Source organism: Oryzias melastigma, linkage group LG2, assembly GCF_002922805.2.
Source record: "Oryzias melastigma strain HK-1 linkage group LG2, ASM292280v2, whole genome shotgun sequence".
Lineage (NCBI taxonomy): Eukaryota > Metazoa > Chordata > Actinopteri > Beloniformes > Adrianichthyidae > Oryzias > Oryzias melastigma.
In genome coordinates, this window is record NC_050513.1 from 780,943 (window position 1) to 805,551 (window position 24,609).

Sequence of the window (24,609 nt, forward strand, 5' to 3'; positions counted from 1 at the left end):
TTAGAAAGTGGGCGGGGCCATTTTAAACTGACGTCTTTTCTTGCTGCAGGTTGACAGCGACACCATCTGGAATGAGGTTCACTCGTCCAGCGCCGCTCGGCTCGCCGTCGGTTCCGTGGTGGAGCTGGTTTTTAAAGTGGCGACGGGAGAGCTAAAGGTAGTCCTCAGGGACCAATCTGGAGCCCCTTTAGTTTCCTAGAACGTTTATTTATTTGTTTAGTGCTGCAGTGATAGCTGTTGATATCTTTATGTTGTTTACTTTTTGAACAAAAGCGTTTTGTTAGCACCAGCATACCTGCCACCAAACGTTAACTTCAAAGTTTAGGACCATAGAAGAAGATGAGCTTGATTAACCCTTGATTAACCGGAGCTTTTGCCTCTGACAGCAAAATAACGCACACACTCTTTGAACCATCATAACTGTTTACGCAATGAATGCAATGCCATCAGATTCTGACGTGGTCGATATGACACCATGTGTCTGTTGTATGTCATTCTGACACTAAGTGTGGCATAAGCCACTTTTCTCTGCGTCAGAATCCGTTGGAATTATGCAAGTTGTCTGAACAGTCAAACAAATATGGTAATTCAAAGAATGTCTATATTGAAGCTAAAGTTGAGGCGTTAAAGGGTTAAATGAATCAGAAAATTCAGTTTTGAGGCTTCAGTCAAAGAAACTGCAGTGACGTCTAGTGGTCAAATGAAGCAACTGCACTCCCTCATGATTTTTGATTGCAGCAAAGAAAGCAAACAATCGTAGAAAATAAACCAAGGTTTACCCTTCACTTTATTTGAGATGTTGCTAAACTAACAGTCTGGTTGACGAAAGCACCGTCCACAGACCAAAATAATCATTAACTCTCAGACTCTCAAAGCTTGTAGCTTCTTCAGTTTTCTTGTGGGAACGTGCTCGTCAAATCTCTTCTTGTTGGTTAAACATCTTTCTAAAGCTTTCCTGATGTGAAACCTGCCCGTCTTTTCAGAACGGTTTCGCCGTGGTCCGGCCTCCTGGACACCACGCTGAGGAAAGCACCCCCATGTAAGGCTGCCTGAGGCTTGCTGTGTCTCCGTGACGTCTGTGTGTGGAGCAGCTCCTGACCGTGACTTCTGCTGCTGTTTCAGGGGTTTCTGCTACTTCAACTCGGTGGCCATCGCAGCCAAGCTGCTGCAGCAGAGGCTGAGCGTCAACAAGGTCCTCATCGTGGACTGGGTCAGTGTCGGCGCCCGTCCTCTCCAGCATCCTCCGCGGTCAGCTTACATGACGGTTTGTGTTTGTCCTCAGGACGTGCACCATGGCAACGGGACCCAGCAGGCGTTTTACGACGACCCCAACGTGCTCTACATCTCCGTTCATCGCTACGACGACGGGAACTTCTTCCCTGGAAGCGGCGCCCCTGACGAGGTGTTTGTCCTGACGAAGAGCGTTCTCTTTGTTTCTGCTTCACCAAACTCTCAAACGGTCACGAGTAAAACGCTTCTGGAAAAGATCTGACACTGATCCGGGCCGGTTCTGTTGCTCAGGTGGGCAGCGGTCCTGGAGTCGGATTCAACGTCAACGTGGCCTTCACCGGAGGCCTGGACCCCCCCATGGGAGACGCCGAGTACCTCGCTGCCTTCAGGTAGAGGAGACCCCACCCCCTCTGATGGAAGTGTGTGATTCCTGCAGTCACTGCCAATGTCTGCCCCGCCCCCTTGGGGCTTTCAGGTCGGTGGTGATGCCCATAGCCAATGAGTTTGCCCCAGATATCGTGCTGGTTTCTTCTGGCTTCGACGCCGTGGAGGGACACCCCCCACCGCTGGGCGGCTACACTCTGACCTCCAAATGTGAGACAATGCCAGCACCTCCTTCCAGCTGCTGACATGTGGGAAGGAGCTGAGCCTCCCTCTGGTTCTCCTCAGGTTTTGGATATCTGACCAAGCAGCTGATGACGCTCGCCGGGGGCAGGCTGGTGCTGGCGCTGGAGGGGGGTCACGACCTCACAGCCATCTGCGACGCCTCCGAGGCCTGCGTGGCCTCCCTTCTCGGCCAGGAGGTGAGGGGTTCTCCTTGAACACGGAGGAGGAACTCATGAAAGATCTTCTGCTTTAAAACGAGAACCAGAGAAGAAGTCGCTGAAGGTCCAGTGGAGCCCGTGTGACCAGCCCCCAAGTGGTTACTCAGTGAACTGGCAGCCGTTGTGTTTTATGAGCAGGCTTCATTACGGAGGTTAAAGCACAGCGGCCTGCTGGGAAGTTGCCCGCATTTCAGGAAAACTGACTCATGTTTTTGCTCCGCCCAGCTGGACCCGCTGCCGAAGTCCGTCCTGGAGCAGAGGCCTAACGCCAACGCCGTCCGCTCTCTGGAGAAGGTTATAGAGACCCACTGTGAGTTTTCCACACACCTTCACAATAAAGGTCTAAACCAGCTGGGGTTCGTCTGAAGCTCTGCTTCCCGCCGCTCCCTCAGGTAAATACTGGCGCTCCGTGCATCGCTACTCGCCACGACTGGGACTGTCGCTGCTGGAGGCCAAGCGAGCAGATTCGGAGGAGGCTGAGACCGTCAGTGCCATGGCCTCCCTGTCCGTGGCCAACAGCAGCACCATGGATCAAAGGTGTGGGGCGGGGCTTAGCTTCACCTCAAGTATTTTTTTTGAATATTTTTCAATCAAACTTGACCTTTATGGATATTAATGAGATAATACAACAGAAAACTACAATAAATTTAAGATTTGGTTAGAAAATATATCCACAATTTTCTAAAAAGAACTGCTTTAAAGCCTAGAGTCCTATACTACAAAGGCGGCAGGCCCAAAGTAAACTGCGAAATAACACAAACTTGCAGTAAACTAATCATCCTTTGATTTGCTTTAATTATGTTAAGATGACGTAACCCCACAATGCAGTTCCAGGCTTCCTTTATGTTAGTTATTTACGTATAGTAAGTATTTCACAATAAAAGCCTTCCAAAGTAATTTTTACCCAGAAAACTTTTCAGTTTGGCAGCATCTTTGCTGTATCTTTTCTGCCCTCTGGTGGTCTATCGAGGAACCCGTTCTTACAAAAAATGCTCAAATGACAGCAAGAAACCATCAATACTTGACCTTTTTCTGTTTAATCTAACTTTCTTTAGTGTTTCTTTCAGAGAATGATTGTTTCTGTTTTCCTAGAAACAAGAAGAAGCGGTTAGAAATAATCAATAATCTGCTTTATCTGAGATTACAGCTGTGGCCTCGCCCAAACAGGACCAGAACCTGCACCGCAGTGATGCTGTGGCGGAGCGGTTCGGTTCTGTTGTCCGTTTTGATAGAAATCAGTGAAAATCCTTGTGATGTTTTTCCCAAAAACTGTGAAGTGGGGGGGCGCTCCCTGCTCTGAAGTGTCCTGTTCTGCTCTCCCTGCAGGCCGGAGGAGGAGGAGCCCATGGAGGAGGAGGCGCCGCTGTAACGGCGGCAGAGGAGGTGTCGCAGCGTAACCTTTGACCTCTCCGGAGAAGAGTGGCGACCGATCCTTTCATTTAACCCCCTTAACCCCACTCACCACGTCAGTCACCTTGATTGGCGGCCCCTCGGCCACAGACCAGGGAGAGGGGGTGGGCTCGGCCTCAGAGTAGGGAGCCAATCAGAAGCCAGAAGACTGAAACCTTCAACATAACGGCGTTGCTTGGCGGCACTCGCTCAGAGACTTGCGTTTTTTTCTCTGGGGCTCCGCGCCCCCTCCCGCTAGCCCGCGGCGGCGGCGTGGAGTGCGTCTGGAGCGGGAGTGTCGTGGAAAGGTGCAGTGCTTTATGCCGTCTGACATTCAGAGGCGGCCGCCCCTACGCAGTCGGGGGGGGGGGTCTCTTTTCTTAACTCCTTTCCCTACAGAACAGTGGGGGGGCCACGGCGACTTGAGCCGCGCTCACTGTGGATTTTTGGCATAAGAAGGCTTTGACGAAGACTCGCCGCCTGTGGGCGGGTTGGCGAGTAGGAGGAGTGCCTTGGTGAGGGTCCGCTTGATTTCTGGATCGTTCAGGATGAGATTGCCTTAAAGATTTTTCCCGCCGTGGAAAGCGGCGGCAGGGGGAAGGCGGGAAAGCCAACAATCCTTCAGCATGTTTACTCGGGACGTGATGAAGACAGCGTCGATGTCTCTCACAGCTTCTCCTGAAGAGTTACTTTACTTTTGGATGGATCTATTTTTCTGTACAAAACTATAAAAAGAGAAAGAAACTGCTTTGTAAAGGTAGTTGCCAGCTTCAGTAGAAAAAAGGTGCAAACATGAGAAAAAAAAAGTCTGAATTAGATCGCCAACTCTGAAAAAAGGTCTAGCCTTTAATGTAGCTTCCCTTTAAGCGTGGCTTCGTACTCCACTGAAGAGCATGCGTCCGAGCACGCCACGTTCCTGAATGTTCTTCAACACTGACAGCAAGACAAGGCCAAAGCATGAGTCTGCATTCTCACGCCGCTTCGCCCAACCAGGATTTTGGCGGGCCCCGACGCCCGCCTGGATGTTTACGACTCCACCTGGGATCAGGCGCCGTTTCTGGGCGCATCTGTCGGTTGGCAACTACCTTCTTGTGAGCTGAACATAGCTGGTGTGTTTTGATCTGAGTATATTCTGACAGGCAGCAGTCCGTCGAGTGTTTGGTTTCTGCGCGTCCATATCACAAGCACGTTTGTCCGCTCTTTGTTTTTTACTGCGCAAGATTATTTTTCTAACTTTTTTCATGCATTTGTTGTGTTTTTATCCATTGTCTGGATAGTTGTAGGGCTGCCATTCACATTCGGACGCGTTCTTTACTGTATTTATCAAAAACGAGGAGCAACACTCCCTTTCTTTCTTTCTTTCTTTCTTTCTTTCTGCGGCTCTGTCAGCCGCTCTGCGTTTTCATCTGCTTTGTATTTATAACATGTACGGTTTATAAGAGATTTGTATATGGACAGTTTACAAATGTACTCCTAACTGATGACAGCTATGATATTGTGGGTGACTGCCGCCGCCGCCGCAGCAGCGTGCTGGACGTTACTCCTCCATGGACTCCTCAAACACGAGCAGCACATCAAACTTCTCGTCAACTGCAACGTTGTTTTCATGTCGCCCTCCAGGGGGCGCCGGCTTGATCGCCTGGCCCACGCTCTCCTCCTTGTGCGTGGGTGTATTTACTTTGTAGTCCGAAGAGGAGTGCGTCTAATGCGGTGTCGGGAAGAGGAAGAGCTGTCTTGCCTTTGCCACCAGTAATGTCCAACATGCCAACATGTACGGAAGGCAAAAAGGGACAAAATTTCAATACCTTTCTATGATCTAATGTTCAATATTTAAATAGGAAATGATTGCACACTACATTTATTTTTTTATTTAAAAACATATCAAAACATGTCCAAATAAACATTCAAGCCTAAAATAATTTGATTAAAACACAGATTAAAAAAGATAAATTGGCAAACATAAATGTTTGCAGTAAATATTTAAAAAATATTTTCCACTTTAATGACTTTAACAGTTTAGTTACAATAAAATGAAACATTCATCTCAACTAAACGCATTACAAAATGATTCTCATAAGTTCCCTGACTTTGAAGGGGGGACTTTTATTTTTGTCCCTTTTGGCCTTCTGTAGATTGGAACTCCTGACTTTGAGTTTTTCCACCTAACGGTGAACATCACTTAAACTTCATATCATTTCATGAACTTGTGAGGTTTGAGAAGAACTTCTTCATATCCGACAGAAACATTCCACTCATTTCATTTGGCATTTTTTCCATTTCTACCAGTGAAACTGAGCTCCTTTTGTAGACGTTTTTTCCTTTTTCGCCGTCTGCTCGCGACAACTTTTACTCTGCATGGTTTGTGAGTCCGCATGCCTGCTTGTCTATGTAACTAAAATGTATTTGCACAACAGAAGAAGAACACTGGAGGACTCTGAAGCCCAACAACCGTTCAGGTTTCCATCCTCTGAGAAAGACTTTAGTCCAAACGACTGGGAAGCATTTGAAAATCCAGCTGGAGTTTTTTCCCGCACTTGGGACGCGTTACGGACTGTGTTTGAGAGAGACGAGCTCTGCCAGACCTCTGCTGCCCTGAAGACTAAGACTCCCAAAGAATGTTCCGCTTCAGAGATCCTTTCTGCGTCCACAGACGGTTTGGGAAAAAAGGGCATCGTCGCTGATTGTCACACTCACCTCGGCCAGTTCTATATATATATAGATATAACCACTGTGGCTCAAGAGCAAACCCTGGTTTACATGTAAATGGGTAAAAACTTTTTGTTTGTCGTTTGTCCGTATTGATAAAAACTGTTATCTTTCTTTGGGACCTACGCTTTGAACATTTCATCTCTGACATCTATAGAATATATTTCTCAAAAAGACAAACGTCTCCTGTCGTCTCTTTTTTATCTGGTTGCACATTTCAGGAATGTTGAAACCATCAATTCCTCGATTCTGTGGCTGTTGGGGCTCCGGGCAAAGCCAAAGTCCAGCTCAAACAATTCCTGGAACCATGAAACGTCTGCTTTGGTTCTGGAGTCCTTCGTTCTTTCTTCTCTTATTCTTTCCTTTTTCTCTCTGGTTTTCATTACTTTTATGCTTTCTTTAAAATGAATTTCTCTGAGTTTTTAATCATGTAATTTCAAAGTTCCTAAATGAAATCGGGACTAAAAGTTTTAAACCTAAATCCTGTTTTCCCCTGACATTTACTTTCTTTAAGTAAATCTGAAGTTTTTCTGTGACCTTTGTGGGATGTAAAGAGCGGCGCATGACGGCGCTGCTGCTGCTGCGGAGGATGTGACCCGTGCAGACTCTCAGGTGACTCTTAAGTAGAAAACTCAATTACGCAAGTCAGTGTCACAAGTGTGCATGGCGGTTGGAGATAAAAACCTGCGTCTGCTGCACTAAAGTGATGCAGCATCAACGTTCTGGTGAGAATCAGCTGATCCACTGAAGGTAGAAAATAATCTGCATTTCTTTAAACAATCTTTCTTGTCGATTGGGGGCGGAGTCTATTCGACAAGTCAAACTAGAGTCCTAACAGGATTTGAACCTGGAGCCTGAGTTCAGTTTCTACTGTTCAATTATTTAGTTTCATTTGATGGGATCTTTCAGAAAAACTTAAGGAAGGGTTCTCATTTGCAAACGTTTCCTGAATAAATCATATTTTCTTTGAATTGTTTTTGTTGAAACACCAAAATTTGGTTCATTTAAATACTTTTTAAAGTTTTTGTTTACCTAATTTGTGTAGAAAATGATACAGAGAGAGCGAAACCTCTTCAGGGAGAAACAGTGGAAACTGGGTTTAGATTCAAAGACAGGAGAGAGTCCATGGTACTGACAGCTTTTTTGGGCTGGTGAGTACCAAAGTTTGGGAGTAGAGCACCCCCCCACCATGGTTTAGAGACTGGACTGTATGGGGGAGTGAGGGGACTTACTGAACAGGTGAGTCCTGGACCAGTTGAAGCCCATGTGGGGGGTTAATGTGGCTGTGGACCAGGATGGGGGGAGGATGTGTTTAGGTGGAGTCAATAGATGATATAAATGTACAGATGGTGATGATGTCATTACTGAATCATAATATGTCACACTTTACATCACACATGTCAAAGTCACGGCCCGGGGGCCGGATCCGGCCCTCCAGGTAATTCTATCCGGCCCTCCAGATCATTTTATTTTATTGTTATTATCAGCCCGATGTTATCTTGTTCTCATTTCTAACTTGTAGAATTTTGACAAAATATATTTTTATAAAGAGTAAAATATTGAAAGTTATTTAAGGATTAAATTGATTTATTCTGGAATAATATTCCTGCTTTTTTATTATTATGTTAAAAAGTTACAGTTTTTTTTTTTTTTCATTTTTATTCATTAAAAAACATACAACATAAACTTGAGTTGTAAGCTCAAGCATGATATAAAAGGAAAAAAAATGAAAAGGGGACAGAAAGAAGAAAAACTTATTTTGTCTGCCCCTTTTAACAATCAATAAATCAATCAATTAAAAAAAGAAAGATACAGATACACAAGCATTCGGCTGGTTCATTTTACAATTGGAGAAGATTGGGAAAGTTTTAAAAAGTGGCATTGTGCTAACTTTTTGAACTACAGTATTTTGGCATTTACTAAGATGTTTTAGTCTATTTTGAAGTTTAGCTAATATTTCAGCTACATGCTAGCCGTTTTTGTTGTTTTTTTTATATTAATTTGGCATTTAGCTAATATGTTTGCTGGCTATCAGGTTCAGCATCTTCAGCTATCAGCACTAGCATGTTCAGCGGCCAAATTCATCTTACAGCATTCACACTAGTATTATTGCAGGTAATGCTAAATCTAGTTCATAATTATGTTAAAAAGTTCTGTTTTTAAAGATTCAAAAATGTAGTTTTGGAGTGTTCAATAATTGTTTATCCTGTTCAGCCCGCGACCTAAGGTGTGTTTATGATTTGGGCCCTTGTGCGATTGAGTTTGACACCCCTGCTTTACATGGGGGTGCGAGTAGCTATGAAGTTATTAAAAAAGAAAGACCAGCTGTTCCCTGTAGAGATAATGGTCTTGGTACCAACAAGAAGTTCTGTTGGAAGTTGGAAAATCAGAATGCAGCTTTTGAGAGAGAGCTGGTGAGAGGGGGTGGAGTTGGGTTTGGTTGTCAGATAGATTTGGGTGTCATCTGCGTAGCAGTTGACTTTGCTGAAGATGTTTCCAAATAGACAATGAGAAGGAGGGGGGCCTTAAGATGTTGAGATGGTCAACAGTGTCAAGTTATGTACCTCACTAACTCCACCATGATCATCAGAAAAGCTCCCGCTGGAGACTCTGGAAGACAGGAATCTACACACCTTACCGCTTTGAAGATGTCTAAATCCTTTAACACCTGAGGTGTCACCGGTGACGCTTAAACACAAAATCTTTACCGTACTGTAACTTTTCTACCGTTGACACAATAATTCGCTGGAATTACTTTGATTGTAGTAACAATTTACAGTAAATCAAGGAATGGGAGCTCCGGTGTTAAAAGGTTGCTAGCTACGCTAGTGTTTAGCATCTCTTTTCTTTCTTTTCTCCTTCAGAATTTGCAGGAATTATGATGATTATCTGGAATTAAATAACGCCATTTATTTCCTTTAAAAATATTTTAAAAATTATGCTTCTGGGATATTTTGTTGAATAACTAATTAAATCATATTTAGTATAAGCTGTAATATTTTATAAAATGTGGATGTAAAATACTACATAAAGATTGTGTTAAAAAAAATAAATATGTATTTTATTTAAAACATTTTTAGTTAGATAAGAAATTTAAAGCTGTTTTCTTAAAAAAAAAGAAGGAAAAAAAGAAAGAAAAGAAAATAAAGAAGAAGTCCGAGTGCGCGCGCGCGCTTTGTAAACAAAAAGTCTACGTCACAGGCCCTTGTCCAATCAGCGCACGGTCCTTCCTCTTCCGTGCAGACTCGGACCTTCGGCAGCGCCATGCCAGAGCTGCTGCTGCTGTAGCTGCGTCGTCTTCATCGCTCCTCTTCCTCCTCTCGTTCACAGCGGCCGCAGCGGAGCGGCGGGGCTTCGGGCTTCGACATGCCGAACATCGTGCTCTTCAGCGGGAGCTCCCACCACGACCTGTCCCAGAAGGTGGCCGACCGGCTGGGCTTGGATCTGGGGAAGGTGACCACGAAGAAGTTCAGCAACCAGGAGACGTGGTGAGCGCGCAGTGGGCGCTCGCGCTTGACACTTTGTTCGGAAAACCGTCGGGTTTGTGTCCGTGTAGCTCGCGGGTGTCATCGGCGTCACGTGGATGAGTTAGCTTCAAGCTAGCTCGTAAACTTGTGCACGTGATTCTTCCACCACATGTAAACACACTAAGCTAGCAAGCTAACGGTGGTCTGTGCCGCTGAAGGCGGCCTGCGGCGCCGTGTGGAGCGGTGGATTGTGTTTACGGTGTCCGCCTGGAGCGGGACAGACTCCCGCAGCGTTGCGTGTCGGTGCTGCGGGTAAAAACCGCGTTGAGGTCACGGTTTGAACCCTTGTTTGCACTGTTAGCATTTTCTCCAATATGCTAATCTCTGAAAAGCGAGGCGGGATATCGCTTTCGTTTGTTTAAATGTCCGTTTTGACGGCTAAACTTTGGTTGTCTAAACACTCGGGAGTTTTGTTTTTGTTGTAGAGAAAATCTTCAGCTTGAACCAAAACGAACTACATTTATCCTGTCCGATAATGGATGCCCCCCGTGTTGCTACTCTATCCATGGAAATGGCTCACTGCAGACGACGTGTGTAAACACAGCTGCCTGCTCGGTTGTCATGAAGGTTAATGCAGGTAACTAATGCACAGGTAACCTAGTTACTGACGGGACTTCTGAGGGCAGACTTGCAGCTCTCTGACAGCGCTGCAGGCTGCTATGATTAAAAAAAAGAAAAACATCCAAATGGAGTAATCCCGGATTTCTGCAGGATCGACTCTGAAATCTGGTGTGCATGAACAAAATCAACTCCTGCTGGATGCTCTGATCTGTTTTTAATTTTAATTACTGGTTAAGAATGTTTTTTGTTGAGGAATTATTCAATTAATCAACGACTAATTGACTATTGAAATAGTTGACGACTAATTTAATAGTCAATTAGTTGTTACTTTTTAAAATGGAGTCAGATTGTAGTAAAGTTAAACAAAGTTGTGAGCGTTCCTCACCAAAAAATTCCCTTTTGATATCTGAGTCAGTGAGACCAAAACTTATCTTTAGTGAAAAATAGTTCCTTTTTCAGATGCTGACCTCAAATGATTTAACCCTTTAACCCCGCATGTGATGCTTAAACACAAAATCTGTAACGTACTGTAACTTTTCAACCGTTACCACGATAATTCCAGTAAATTGTGAAGGAGAAAAGCGGCTTGACGAGCTGCGTTTCTTCTTCACAATTTACTGGAATTATCGTGTTAACAGTTGAAAAGTGACAGAAACACTAGAGCTCTGATGTTAAAGGGTCAACCTTGTTTTAATACCAGTAACCAATTAAGGACAGAAGCTGAACGATTCATTACAAGTTTAATAAACTATCATCTTAATTGTCTTTATTTTTAGTTATTTTAAAGCTAATGATGATTAAGATGTGTGCTTTATATCCACTTTGCACATGACCTGATTAGTCGACTGATTAGAAAAATTTACCAGGGATTAGTCGACTATTAAAATAATTGTTTGTGGCAGCACTAGTGAATTTGTGGATTCTCGATCAGATCCTGCATTCCTGCAGGAACTGCCCCCCCACCCCCGGGGACTCGACTGCAGCAGGTTTTCTCTTCCAGGAAATGCATCTGTTTATGCCACAAGAAATCCAAAACAAGGATTATCATCCAGAGATTACAGAACGGTGAGCTGAGAGTGAGATGCTGTTTGGACCAGGTGTTTCTCAGAGGTCAGGGATGCCGGCTGAGGGCAGGAGTGACAAACTCAATCACACAGGGGGCCAAAATCCAAAACACACCTTAGCCTAACAAGATGGACATTTATTGAACACTCTAAAACTACATTTTTAAAACTCTAAAACTGTACGTTTTTAACATAATTATGAAATAGATACAGTGGTGGACGAAAGTGTTGGTGCCCCTCAGTTAAAGAAGGACAAACCCACAATTCTCACTGAAATCACTCAAAACTTACAAAAGTAACAATAAATAAAACACCTGTGATGTCAATTAAAGGACACACCTGAGTTAATCATGTCACTCTGGTCAAATAGTTTTCAATCTTTCATTGAGGTACCATCATTTTTGTCCAGGCCTGTTTCATTAGTTTGTTTTTTTAAATAGTTATTTTAATCAACAATTCAAAATTGATGGCTGATTTTGATTGTTTAATTTTCTTTTTTTTATTTTTATTGTTACTTTTGTAAGTTTCAAGTAATTTCAGTGAGAATTGTGGGTTTGTCCTTCTTTAACTGAGGGGTACCAACACTTTTGTCCACCACTGTATATAGCATTACCTGTGATAATGCTAGTGTGAATGCTGGAACATGAATTTAACTGCTGAAGATGATGAAACTGATAACTGAAAACACTGAAGCTGATAGCAAGCTCAATATTTGCTAAATGCCAAATTAGCCTAAAAAAATCAAGGTTAGCCAAAACATCTACCATATAGCTGAAAAAATAGCTAAACTTAAAAATAACTTTAAAAAATGGATAAAAAGCCCACATTAGCTAAAAGGCTATCAAGTAAATATTAGCCTAACTATAAAACAGCCTAAAAAAACCTTAAAACCTAAAATTAGCCAACACGGCTAGCATGTAGCTGAAATATTAGCCAATATTAACTTTAAAACTGTAACTTTTTAACATAATTCTGAATAATCAAAAGACAGGAATATTATTCCAGAATAAATCAACATAAAACTTAAATAACTTTCTATGATTTACTCTCCATAAAAATATATTTGTCAACATTATACAAGTAAAAAATTAATGACAATAAAATAAAATGATCTGGAGGGCCAGATCCGGCCCCTGGGCCTTGACTTTGACACGTGCCTTGAGGGTTTAGTGGGATTCAAACCACCGCCTTCCTGATGGTGGGACTGCTGCACGCTCAGACACGTGTCCAGTCTGCTGGCGCTCTGGGAAAGACTTCCTGTCCAGTGACCGACAGTAGTTTAGAACTGAACACGGTAACCGGTTCCTCACAGGAGAAGCTCTGTTTTTCAGGAACGCCGCAGCTTTTCGTTCTCTTACAGTCGATCTGAAGGCTCTGCTGGCTCTTCTGCAGCCTGTCAGCGTGTGTTTGAACCTGACTGGATGCCGTGTTTCCCTGTGTCGGCAGCGTGGAGATCGGGGAGAGCGTGCGCGGCGAGGACGTGTACATCGTTCAGAGCGGCTGCGGGGAAATCAACGATAACTTGATGGAGCTGCTGATCATGATCAACGCCTGCAAGATTGCGTCATCGTCCCGCGTCACCGCCGTCATCCCCTGCTTCCCGTACGCCCGGCAGGACAAGAAGGACAAGGTAACAGGCGGGGTCAGAGGTCGACGCCGCTCTCACATTAAAGTTGGGTTGCTGTCATGATGTCACAGCGAGAGCGTCGACAAAGCGTGGAGGTTTCAGGAGGAGCCGCGTTCTCTGAAAACTTGTAGGACAGAACTTTAGGAGTTCTGGAGCTGATGCAGATTATTGCTGTAAAACGATGTTTGGTGATGTTTGGATTTGAAGGTTTTCTGGAAACGTCTGCCAGTCAAACTTGAGATTTAAAAACGAAGAATTTGAGTGGAAAATTCTTCATATTTGTAATTTTTTTTAAATGTTATACTTCTTTTTAAAAATAAGGTTGCTATTGGTGTTTTTTCATATGCTGACCTTACGTTGTTTAAACCTCAGCTGATATTTGGTCATGTGACCGGGGTGAGCAGGGGGGTGCTCGATGCTCGAATTGACCGATTGGTGTCTGACGACGGTTTCCCATTTGAATCTTTCAAGTGACAGAATGCTTGGTTGTCACGACTAGAGCTGCCACGATTAGTCGACTAATCAACTATTAAAATATTGACAACTAATTTAATAGTCGATTAGTCAACACTTTATTTATATTATATTGAGTCACAGTGTAGTTCAAAGTTTTAATTTCCTGCTAGCTTTTTGGACTATTTTGGTATTTTTTAGGCTGTTTTGGAGTTTAGCTAATATTGCAGCTGCATGCTAGCATTTTGGCTAATTTAAGATTCTTTTTTTGTTTTTATAGGCTATTTTAGAGTTTAACGAATATTTCATGCCAACTCTTTTGGCTAATTTATTTTTATTTTATTTATTTATTTTTTTTTAGGCTAATTTGGAGTTTAGCTAATATTTCAGCTACATGCTTGCTGTTTTGGCTAACCTTACCTTTTTTTAGGCTTATTTGGTACTAGGGCTGTGGATTGTTGCTTAGGTGGCGATCCAATTCAATTCACAAGTCGAACCACGATTCTTAGTTTTAATATGATGTTTGTTTATGTGTCTGTCTTTTTACTGGATGTATTAAAATGTAAATATTTGTATTAAATCGCCATCATTCATGCAGTTATTTAGAACAGGAGATCAGAATAAAAAAACTGATAAAAAACACAAAGATTTAGCTAGAAAAGAATGTTGTCATTTTTATTTTTTGTCAACCCTCTGGTTAAGTTCAGCAGTAACATAAACAACAGAAAAAAAATATTTTTTTAAATCACTGCTGTTTTGGATCATTTAACTACAAAAGCTTAAAATGTTCTCCACAGTTTTCTATCCTCAAAGTTCTTCAATATTTTACGTTCTAAGCATCACATATTGGTGCAGAGCGCGTATGAAAAAAGTCTTTTTTTCGCAGCAGAATCAGCTGATTCACGTTGATTACATCCACCTTTCAGCAGCGCGAGGCTGTTCCTTCAGAATAAGCTGGAGTTTCATTAATTGCGTCAAATGTTGAAGAGTTACTATAACCAAAATAACGTAAACACTGGAGCTAAAGCTCCGATGTTAAAGCTAATTCATTGTTTCAGAAGTTATGTCTGTGAGCGGAACTTCAGTCTCAGTTTCTGAACAGAAAAAAAGCTCTCAATAGTTTTACTTTGAAAACCGGAAGCTTCATCGTCACGAAGATGTTTACTTCCGTTGGCAGTACCGCGGCTCTTTCAGCTTTGTTTTAGTCCGTCAACTTAAAATCCTACATTAATCTGCATTTCAGAGCAAAAATATATGGTTCCCAGGTGATATTATGATCATATTTTACTACACTCTACTATATTTAAAAGATTGCGAATCAGCGATCTCGGACTTACAAATATTCTTACTTAAGTTTTTGGGAGCAGATTGCGAGTATTCGAGCACCGGATACTCGTTACAGCCCTATTTGTCATGTAACTAATATTTTAGCTGGCTATTAGCGTGAGCGGTTTCAGATATCAACTTCAACATTTTTAGCTATCAATTTCCGCATGTTCAGCTACTGTCACTAGCATCCTCGGCACCCAAATTCAGCTCACAGCATTCACACTGGTACAATCGCTGGTAATGCTAAATATCTAGTTTTAATTATTTTAAAGATGGTTAAGATGTTTGTTTTACATCCACCTGTGCATGACCTGATTAGTCGACTAATCAGGAAAAATAATCAGTCATTAGTCGACATTAGAATAATTGCTTGTGGCAGCAGTGGTCATGACAACATTCAATAGCAGAGGATTCTGCTCCTATGAAGCTCAAAAGTTTCCGACCTGAAGCTGCCTCTACTCCTTTCAGAGCCGGGCCCCCATCTCCGCCAAGCTGGTGGCCAACATGCTGTCGGTGGCCGGAGCCGACCACATCATCACCATGGACCTGCACGCCTCGCAGATCCAGGTCAGCGCAGGAACTCTGTACGTCCCCCCGGGGAAGCTCCTCCCACTCCTGAGCAAACCCTTTGTCTCTTAAAGGGGTTCTTCGACATCGCCGTGGACAACCTGTACGCCGAGCCCGCCGTGCTGCAGTGGATCAAGGAGAACATTCCGGAGTGGAAGAACTGTATCATCGTGTCTCCAGACGCCGGCGGAGCGAAGCGGTGAGTGAAGACCTGGCGGGCTGCAGACGCTTAAACACAAAATCTTTAACGTACTGTAACGAGCCGCTTTTCTCCTTCACCATCTGCTGGAACTATTGTGTTAACAGCTGAAAAGTTACAGTAAATCAGCGAACAGAAACACTGGAGGTCAGGCTTAAAGGTCACTTCTTTGCTCCTCCCCCTCAGCGTGACCTCCATCGCAGACCGCCTGAACGTGGACTTCGCCCTCATCCACAAGGAGAGGAAGAAGGCCAATGAGGTGGACCGGATGGTGCTGGTCGGCGACGTCAAGGACCGCGTGGCCATCCTGGTGGACGACATGGCCGACACCTGTGGCACCATCTGCTTCGCCGCAGACAAGTCAGCACCTCGAGAGTTTCAGGAACCGCGGAGGTCTGCTGTGGCGGTCAGCGCCTTCAACCTGCTTCAATCTGCTCTCTCGTCAGGTTGATTGAAGCCGGAGCCCTGAAGGTCTACGCCATCCTCACACACGGCATCTTCTCAGGTCCCGCCATCTCCCGCATCAACAACGCCCCCTTCGAGGCCGTGGTGGTGACCAACACCATTCCACAGGAGGAGAAGATGAAGGCGTGCCCCAAAATACAGGTGTGTGACGGGCAGAAGACACATTCTTGTTAGCACAGAACGATAATCGATTAGAGCAGGAAAAAAAGTTTTCATTGCACCTTAGGTGGATTACTACCATCTAGTGGCTGCAGGGAGTCATAGCATCTTTTTATTGTAAATGTATGGATTTAAAAAGCAAAAGAGGCAAAGACATCAAAGGAAGGATGGAACATCCATAGAGGTTAATATCACAAGAGATGACACGCAGGATTTTTACTATTGTCCAAGACACATGAGGAGCGACGCCATATTGGAATGGTATAAAAACAATGAGACATGGCTTAGCAGATACAGTGAAATGACCATAAAATTATTCATTTTGGTCCAATTTTAATAAGGAAAAAACTCTGATCATCAGAAAAACAATTCCCAGGTCATAGTAATAGTGTTTTTGTACAAAGTGCAGCAAATGAACGCCATTTCAAACTTTTTAAAAAATAGATAGGTTATTATGTAGGAAACACGATGTATACCTGATGGGTGATTTTGTTCAAATCTACACACAGACTGAGATTTACACAAACTGTTAGCTCCTCGTCTGTGTTTATAAATGGATCGGTGGGTAACCGGCATCGCCGTAGACCGCTAGCGCCCATTATACAGTCTATGCGCCGGTCTGCATCCGAATCGGCGTGACATGGTCTGATCCCACTGAGAGCAGTGCAGCCCGGTCGACAGTCAAACCGGTCCGATGGTCCTGCAGACGGGAGAGAGGGATCAGTGAGCACTCCATCCACGGCGAGGAGCGGACAGCAAGTGCTGACCTTTTTGAAGTTATAAAACCAATGTTGTTTTGTATATTCAAGCACTGGAATCTCTGCGCTAACGCTAGTGGACCGGTGATTATTGGTGACATCATTGAACGAAAGTCACGTCCGAAATATTAGACACTATTTTTTTTTTTTTCATAACCCTCCGTTTGGAGGGATACATGAAGAGGAAGGGAGGAAGGAAGAATTCTGATTGGGCATAAATCTGCCATTGACTTTGAATAGACTACAAGATCAGCCTAAACGTTCGTTATTAAACGTAAACTCACTCAGATCTTGTTCAAATGTTTTCTAGAAGTTCTCCTTTATCAGCTGACAGCAACAATTTACTGTGAAAGTCATATTCTTGTTTTTCAAGATCTGTTTTTACTATTGTGTAACGGCAGTAAACAACATCTATACCATTCCATATGGTGTCCAACTTTGCGTACGCAACAAGCTAGCATGTCATCTCTGGTGATATATCTGGTTGGGAACAACCTCCTGGTCCAGTGTGAGAGCTCCCTGGGACTCCTGTGAAGGAGAGACTCCGGGTTTTTTTCTGACACCAGAGTTCCTGATATTTTCCCGTGCATCAGCAGAAAGCATCCCGCCTTCTCCTCTGCAGGTCATCGACATCTCCATGATCCTGGCGGAGGCGATCAGGAGAACCCACAACGGCGAATCCGTGTCGTATCTTTTCAGCCACGTGCCGCTGTGAGGCAAGCCGCCCTCCTCCCTCCACAGTTTTCCCATCAGGCACCTGGGCTGACACCTTCACACCCCTGCATCCTGCAAAAAGCCTCCAGTAAGGACCTGATGGGCTTCAGCCAAGTACATGTGACCTTTTGAAGGGTCACGCCCACACGGTGCAGTGACATTTTCACCCAGCAGATGGAGCCAAACACCATTTCATTCTCTCTACGTTTTATTTATGAGTTTTTCTGACTTTCACTTTTACCAAAGGGTCCATTTTTATCGTGTCTTATTTTACTTCTTTTTAACCCCACCCTGGCCTGTCTTAAGAGACTCTTTCCTTTTTTCTAAATAAAGACTAAACGTCACAGATCGACGGCTAACTCACTAACAGTCTAACATGATTGTAATGCATCAAACAGCCCTGATGCCTGCATTGATGTGACCACAAGCAGAAAACATCATTTTCACAGGATTTTTTTTTTTCTAGTTTGCTTCAAACCTTCTGTCTTACTAACATTTAGATAATCCTGAAAAGACGTCTGAGCCCGAAGCTTTTGCTAGATTCCAGCCAACATTTGTCGAAACATTTCATCACTTCTGTTTGAAAGAAGAAAGTCTTCACCGTTTGCCTGAAAATGGATGGAAAATATTTTTTTTTACAGGTAACTGAAGAAAAGCTGCTTCTTTATTAATAAAGGTCTGAACATCGTCAGCCTCTTTGCCTTTTTTACCTTGCAGACCTACAAGAATAAACTCTGAAACCTGATGTGCTGGTGAATCTGTGAGGAAAAAACAGACTGATTAAAGCTCCATCGTGCATAAACACAAGTGCATTTACATTTGTTCCTTTAAGCACTAAAGTCACGTTTTATAGTTGCAGTTGTGCAAAAAAGCTTAATATGAGGGGCCGCACAGGACATTATTTATTCGGAACCATTCACATTCATATATATACTCTCATACGCATACATATATATACTCTCTTGCATACCTATATTCTCTTACGCACACATATATATATATTCTCTCTTGCACATACATATATACTCTCTTACGCATAAATATATTCTCTCTTGCACATGGAGATAAACAATATATAAAAAAAGCAAAGAAATATTGCCAAGGATACAGTGACATGGAAGATATAGACCAGGGTTCCACAAACTTTATCTTATGAAGACCACAGAACTGTTTTCTTTATTATTTTTTATTGAACAACTGAACATGACAGAACGTGGCTTAAGCAGTCAACTAACAAAATTACAAAATTAGATGGTGTTTACAGCCAGCAAACCAAAATAAAAAGCAATTTATCAAAAAATCAGCAAGGTAACTGTTTTCTTCTATGATTCTGGGCCGTTGTCAGTATGTAGGCCAACAGAAAAAGTGTAACAATCTCAGCCTTAATGTAAACATTTATGTCTCTCCAGAAAGCCACACATAGTCGAACTTTAAATAATTCATATCTGTTATCTGATCACTTCACAGAAAAATAAAATATTTTAAAGGTTAAACCAATAAATAGTTACGTTCAATTTGGGTCTTGACCGGTCAGATGGACCCTTTTCACGGTGATGTCAGACAAAATGGCGACAGGGCTGCAAATGTGAATAGTTACTTCCAGTGGTCACCTTTAGAATGTCAAATATGATAGCTGAACGCTGTTTGACACAACAGTACGTAAATAATAAAAGGTGATGGATTTTTTTGGTAGTCCTGTAAAAACACTGTTACAGTAATCAAGTCGACTAAAGATGAAAGCATGCACTAGTTTGGTAGTTTAGGTATGTGTCTATCACTACACCCAAGTTTCTGGCCTGGTTGGTAGTTTTTAGTTGAATAGATTGAAGAATTTGGCAAAGTCATTACAGGCTTTGGTGGAGTAAAGTTCTGGTGCCACTGACACAGGGGGTTTTGTCAACCTGTCGACTATATTAAATAAGGCCCGAGCATTATGGGAGTTTTTGGTAATAATTTCAGAAAAATAGGACTTCCTTGCATTGCTCAGTTGTAAATTATATAAGTGAAGTTTCTCTTTATAGATGTCATAATCTACCTGTAGTTTAGATTTTCTCCATCTGCGTTCAGATTTCCGACATTCTCTTTTTCCGTTCTTTACCCCAATGGAATTTCTCCATGGAGATTTTTTCCTACAAGAGATCACCTTCACCTTACTGGCAGCAATACTATCCTTGATATTTGACATGTAGGAATTAAAGCTATTAACAAGTTCATTGACTGAATCCCCTGAGAGGGGAGGAGTCAGAGAGAAAATCTGGTTTAACATCTCACTAGTATTTTCAGTTATATACCTTTTTGTGATCTCCTCCCTCAAAACATTTGTGTGTACTGGAATTGTGCTCTCACAGAAAACAGCAGTGATCAGACAGACCTAAATCACATACAGTAACCTTAGAGATGTTCAGACCTTTGGTAATCAATAAATCAAGAATATTCCCTCTGTTGTGTGTGGGCTCTGTTACATGTTGAGTCAACCCGAAATTGTCCAGAGTGTTTATCAGGTCCTTAGAGAGAATATATGTATGTGCAAGAGAGAATATATGTATGCGTAAGAGAATATATATGAATGTGAATGGTTCAGAATAAATAATGTCTTGTACGTCATTCATGTCATGTGTTGCTAATTTGCAAGAATATTTAGAATCACCTGAAACATAAAAAGAATTGGATAATATTTTTATGTATCAATTTTGAAATAAAGTTTGACATTAAGAGTTTTTTGATGTGACGATCTGACACATCCAAATTGATTCGACCTTGTGACTTAATTCCAAACACCTGTAAGGTCCAGGTGAGAACAAACAAATCCTGAACAATAATATACGTGTATCATTGTTTTTATAGATATTTGCAATTTGAGTCTGTAAAGTTTTCTACGAATGAAAAGGGAAGAGCTGAGAATAAATCTGTCCACAAGGGGTCGCCAGTGTGCGGGAGTCCGTCCTTAAATAGATCTGAGTTTTTCTTTTGTCTCTACACATAAATCGATTTATACAAAAGTCTCGTTAAACTTGAACCAAACAATAGCAACAGTTTAAAAAAAAAAAGAAAGTAATGTTAAAATGTTTAATTTTCCAATAAACGACACGGACTCCAGTCCGTTTAGTGTTGGGTCTCCCGCCTTTCCAGCAGGGGGAGCTCCAAGCACATGATAGCAGGGGCGGTGACGTCAAGCTCATTAGCATATCCAGCCTATAAAGAGGTTCGCGCAGAAGCCGCCACAGTCGAGCCGCACCGAGCAGAACTCTTCACGTACCTCTGTGAACTCCCGTGAGTCTTTGGTTCTGATTATTATTTTTTTTTCTTCCCCCTTTGAAGAATTTATTATTGTTATTTTTAGGTGGGATCTGAGATTTGGATCACGTGTTAAGATTAAGAGTAGTTCTGTTATTTATTTACATTTTTTATATTTGCTTTTTAGAAAAGGAAGAGGCTAAAAACGAATTAATGCTGAGAGCACGTTAGCGTGCTTTGTCTCACGCGCTCACATTCATGCTAGCTTCCTTTGTTGTTCCCGCGTGAGCATCACGCGTCGCGGTTCGGTTTGTTTCAGAAACGCCCCTGAAATGGCGGCTTTTACCCCATTTTCTTTTTTCCTTCACATCAGAGTTTTAGTTTGTCAAGGCGGGATGTCGGTCGAGCCGGGGTTCCGCCCTTGGCCGTGGGGGGAGTCAGTGATAAGTAAACGTGCGGATGTTGTGGAACTGAGAAAATGAGCATCCGAATAGTTGGCTGTGATTTCCGAGCGCTCGTGAAGGCAGCACCTGCCGCCCTCCGCGCGGGGCTCTTTGTTATGGAAATATGGGGTTGGGGGGGACAAAAGGAGGCGGGTTTTTTTCTTCTCCTTTTGTAGTGGGGGGGTTTGGGGCTAAATGGCAGATGTTTAGGCCACGCCCTCTCCTGCTGAGGGTCTGAATCCCTCTCTCTGTCCAGCAGGAAATCCTGCAACCATGAGTGACAAGCCTGACATCTCTGAGGTGAAGGAGTTCGACAAAAACAAGCTGAAGAAGACAGAGACGCAGGAGAAGAACCCCCTGCCCACGAAAGAGAGTGAGTGACCTCCCTTACACACACACCCACGCCTCCCCCATGACTCCAGCTGACCTCTCTTCTGCTCCTCCACAGCCATTGAACAGGAGAAGGCTGCGTCGTGAAGCCCCTCCCCTGCCGCCATGCACTGTACCCCCCTCCCCTGCATTGCCTTGTCTTCAGTCACTTCTCTTTAGCCGTATAACTCAGTAACTCCAAATATGAAACCAAGCTGCACAGCCTGATGATGCCTTCACCGGGGGGCCCTGCTCCCTCAGCGGCAGCAAGGCTGCTGCCCCCGCCCCACCACCACCACCTGGACGTCAGCAGAAGGCCCTCAAAACGGAATGCCAACGCTGTCTGAGGGGTGGGGCCTAACCTGTGTCCCAGGAAGCCTGTCGTTTCACCAAAAACCTTCACTTCCTGTGCTTTTCTTTTCTTTTTTTTTGGAACTGTTTGTGGCCAAACTGTAAATCTCGAATCTGTTTGTTTGAGGATTCCATCTGGATCTGGGAGATCTCCCACCCCCCCCCACGGGACCTGCTTACCTTGTAATGTGGCCCCGCCCCTTGCGGCACTGATTTCGGCGTTTGGGAGGGGTCACCTGTCTCTGAAATGAGGAATGTCATCCTGATTGGTTCTGTTTCTGCTTTAAACTGTAAAATCAGAGTTCTGTTCCCCCCCCCAGCAGCTGCGTTTCTGCCACAAACCCTCACCAGATGTTGAAAAAAAAAAAAGCTGTCAGATGTTGTAATAAAAGAATTTGTTACTAACAGAGTTCTTCCGTGTGGTTCATTCAGATTCATGAAGCTCCCTGCACGTTTCCTCTGGTTCTGATCTGAGGATTTGGATCAGGAAGAGGTGGATGTTCTGATCTGGTAGAACCGGGTTATGATTCTCCTCGGCTGACCTGCAGTTTTGTGCTGAATCAGCTGTTGAGGTTTCATGTAAGGGGGGGTGAAGATATTCATCTGTCAGCTGTGCTCAGTAGTGATGTGAACTCCACAAACCCAAAGTCCTGATGCGGTCCTCTGCAGGAACACCTCCTGCTAATCCTTGTTAGTGTAAGTGGATTTCTGCTCAACCAGCTGCTCCTAATGAGGCTTCATTTGGGGGGGGGTCTTGGTTTGAGGAGGAAATGCTGCCTCATCCTGTTGGATGATTTTATTTTTTTAAAGCAGCTGAGGGAGGTGGGTGGGCTGTCAGTGATGAGCTAAGCCCCCCCACTCCCTCCAGGGTGTCTTGCCTGGTAACCAGTGATGATGGCTACTGCTGAGCAGGAGCTTCAGCTCAGACCAAAACATCACTGACATGAACCAAATATCAGCGCTGGATGAATCTGTCAAACTGACAGATTCTTAATCGTCTAAAGATCATCTGCCCTCTTTAAGGAGGATCCTAAAATGAACCTGTGTTTGTGAACACGAGTGTTTAGAACGCAGAAGCCCAAAATGTTCAGACATTTCATTTGAAGTGGTCACTAAAAGCTCCTTCCTGCTGGGATTCCTGGCGTCTCAAACGCATCTCTGCTGAACCCCCAGCTACTCCGTTTGGTGTTCTGAGTGTGGGACATTTCTGACAGGACTACAGCATCCATCAATATAAATGTTCAGGGAGAATAATCACAGACGTGGCTAAATTCTGGACAGGGGAGAACAAGGCCTGTGGGCGGGGCCAACTTTAGAAAGGCGTTCATACCAATGGGAAGTCTGAAGCTCTATTTGGTTTAACCCAGCTGTCAATCATAAACCCCACCCCTAAAATGTACAAATTTAACCCTTTACCACGTGAGGCGTCGATGTTAACGCTTATACACAAAATCTTTAACTTACTGTAACTTTTCAACCGTTAACACGATCGTTCCTGTAGATCAGGGGTGTCAAACTCAATGTCGCAAGGAGCCGACATCCAAAACACACCTTATGCCGAATAAACTAATACGGAATTTTTGAAACTTTAAAACTGTAACTTTTTAACATAATTATGAACTAGATATACAGCATTACCTGCGATAATGCTAGTGTGAATGCTGGAAGCTGAATTTGGCTGCTGAAGATGCTGAAATTGATAGCTGAAAACACTGAAGCTGATAGCCAGTTAAAATATTAGCTAAATGCGAAATTAGAAAAAAAAATGTTTTTGATTAGCCAAAACAGCTAGCATCTAGCTGAAAAAAAATTACCAAACTTCAAAATAACTTAAAAAACGGAAAAAAGCCAAATTAGCCAAAACAGCTAGCTATAAATATTAGCCTTCACCCAAACAGCCTAAAAAGTTTTTAAAGTCTATTTGAGCCAAAACACCTAGCATGTAGCTGAAATATTAGATGAACTATAAAATATCTTAAAAAATCTTAGTAAGCTCCAAAACAGTCAAAAAAGCTAGCAGAATGTCAATTTATTAAAACAATAAATAATATAAGGCAGAAATATTATTCCAGAATATATCAATTTAAACCTTAAGGCCCGGTCCCACTGGCTTTCATGGACATATCACGCCTGGAGCACTGAAGAAATGTCCTCTCCGTGGTACAGACGCTGTGGACTGGCAGTGCAACGGCAGCAGAATCGACGCGAATACAGGCGGTACAAAATATGCCCGCCGTTACACGTGGAAAGAATTTCTGAACTGCACAAAAATTAGACCACGGGCATGTGGTACCAGCGGTACGGCCGTGCAATGACCAGCAGGTCAACAGCAGTTTCAGTGCGAGATCGGGCTGTGGAGCGAACGCGGCAAACGCGCATGGATGGCGAAATTCTACGTTCATGCACGGCTGTGGGACGGCCGTTTCCCCGGCCGGCCTCGGTTTGTACCACTGCTTACAGAGTCTGTTTGACGGCTGAGCGTGGGAGGACACACGATAGAGCAGTGCTCTGGCAGTGGAGTGGACTCCAGTGTCTGTATCACTGCTATTCCACAAACACGCATAAAGTTTACGCGTCTAAACGTGTGTGGCAGATTCTCCAAACTTCTTACCCGTGACATGACCGTCGAGTCCTGTGGAA

At 43.4% G+C, this 24,609-nt stretch overlaps 3 protein-coding genes across 8 annotated transcripts in view; all 3 read left to right on the forward strand.

The window, feature by feature from the left end:
• The window catches only part of LOC112160146 (histone deacetylase 4), a 42,521-nt gene extending 36,192 nt beyond the window's left edge, over window positions 1-6,329 (forward strand). For all 4 annotated transcript variants that reach the window (XM_024294531.2, XM_024294533.2, XM_024294534.2 and 1 more), the window contains 10 exons: window positions 50-157; window positions 984-1,039; window positions 1,123-1,210; window positions 1,283-1,402; window positions 1,522-1,619; window positions 1,706-1,824; window positions 1,900-2,033; window positions 2,280-2,364; window positions 2,447-2,591; window positions 3,381-6,329. In XM_024294531.2, the coding sequence (XP_024150299.1) occupies window positions 50-157; window positions 984-1,039; window positions 1,123-1,210; window positions 1,283-1,402; window positions 1,522-1,619; window positions 1,706-1,824; window positions 1,900-2,033; window positions 2,280-2,364; window positions 2,447-2,591; window positions 3,381-3,423 (996 nt within the window). In that variant the 3' untranslated portion in view covers window positions 3,424-6,329. The remainder of the gene's footprint in view (window positions 1-49; window positions 158-983; window positions 1,040-1,122; window positions 1,211-1,282; window positions 1,403-1,521; window positions 1,620-1,705; window positions 1,825-1,899; window positions 2,034-2,279; window positions 2,365-2,446; window positions 2,592-3,380) is intronic.
• Window positions 1-24,609, forward strand: part of LOC112160147 (neural cell adhesion molecule 2) — a 615,672-nt gene that overhangs the window by 365,449 nt on the left and 225,614 nt on the right. The gene's annotated exons all lie outside the window — the stretch shown is intronic.
• On the forward strand, window positions 9,077-18,263 carry LOC112160154 (ribose-phosphate pyrophosphokinase 2). Its single transcript, XM_024294547.2, has 7 exons — window positions 9,077-9,637; window positions 12,748-12,931; window positions 15,179-15,277; window positions 15,352-15,476; window positions 15,663-15,836; window positions 15,923-16,082; window positions 17,481-18,263. The coding sequence occupies exons 1-7, from the start codon at window positions 9,516-9,518 to the stop codon at window positions 17,571-17,573; spliced, it is 957 nt and encodes a 318-aa protein (XP_024150315.1). The 5' UTR covers window positions 9,077-9,515; the 3' UTR covers window positions 17,574-18,263.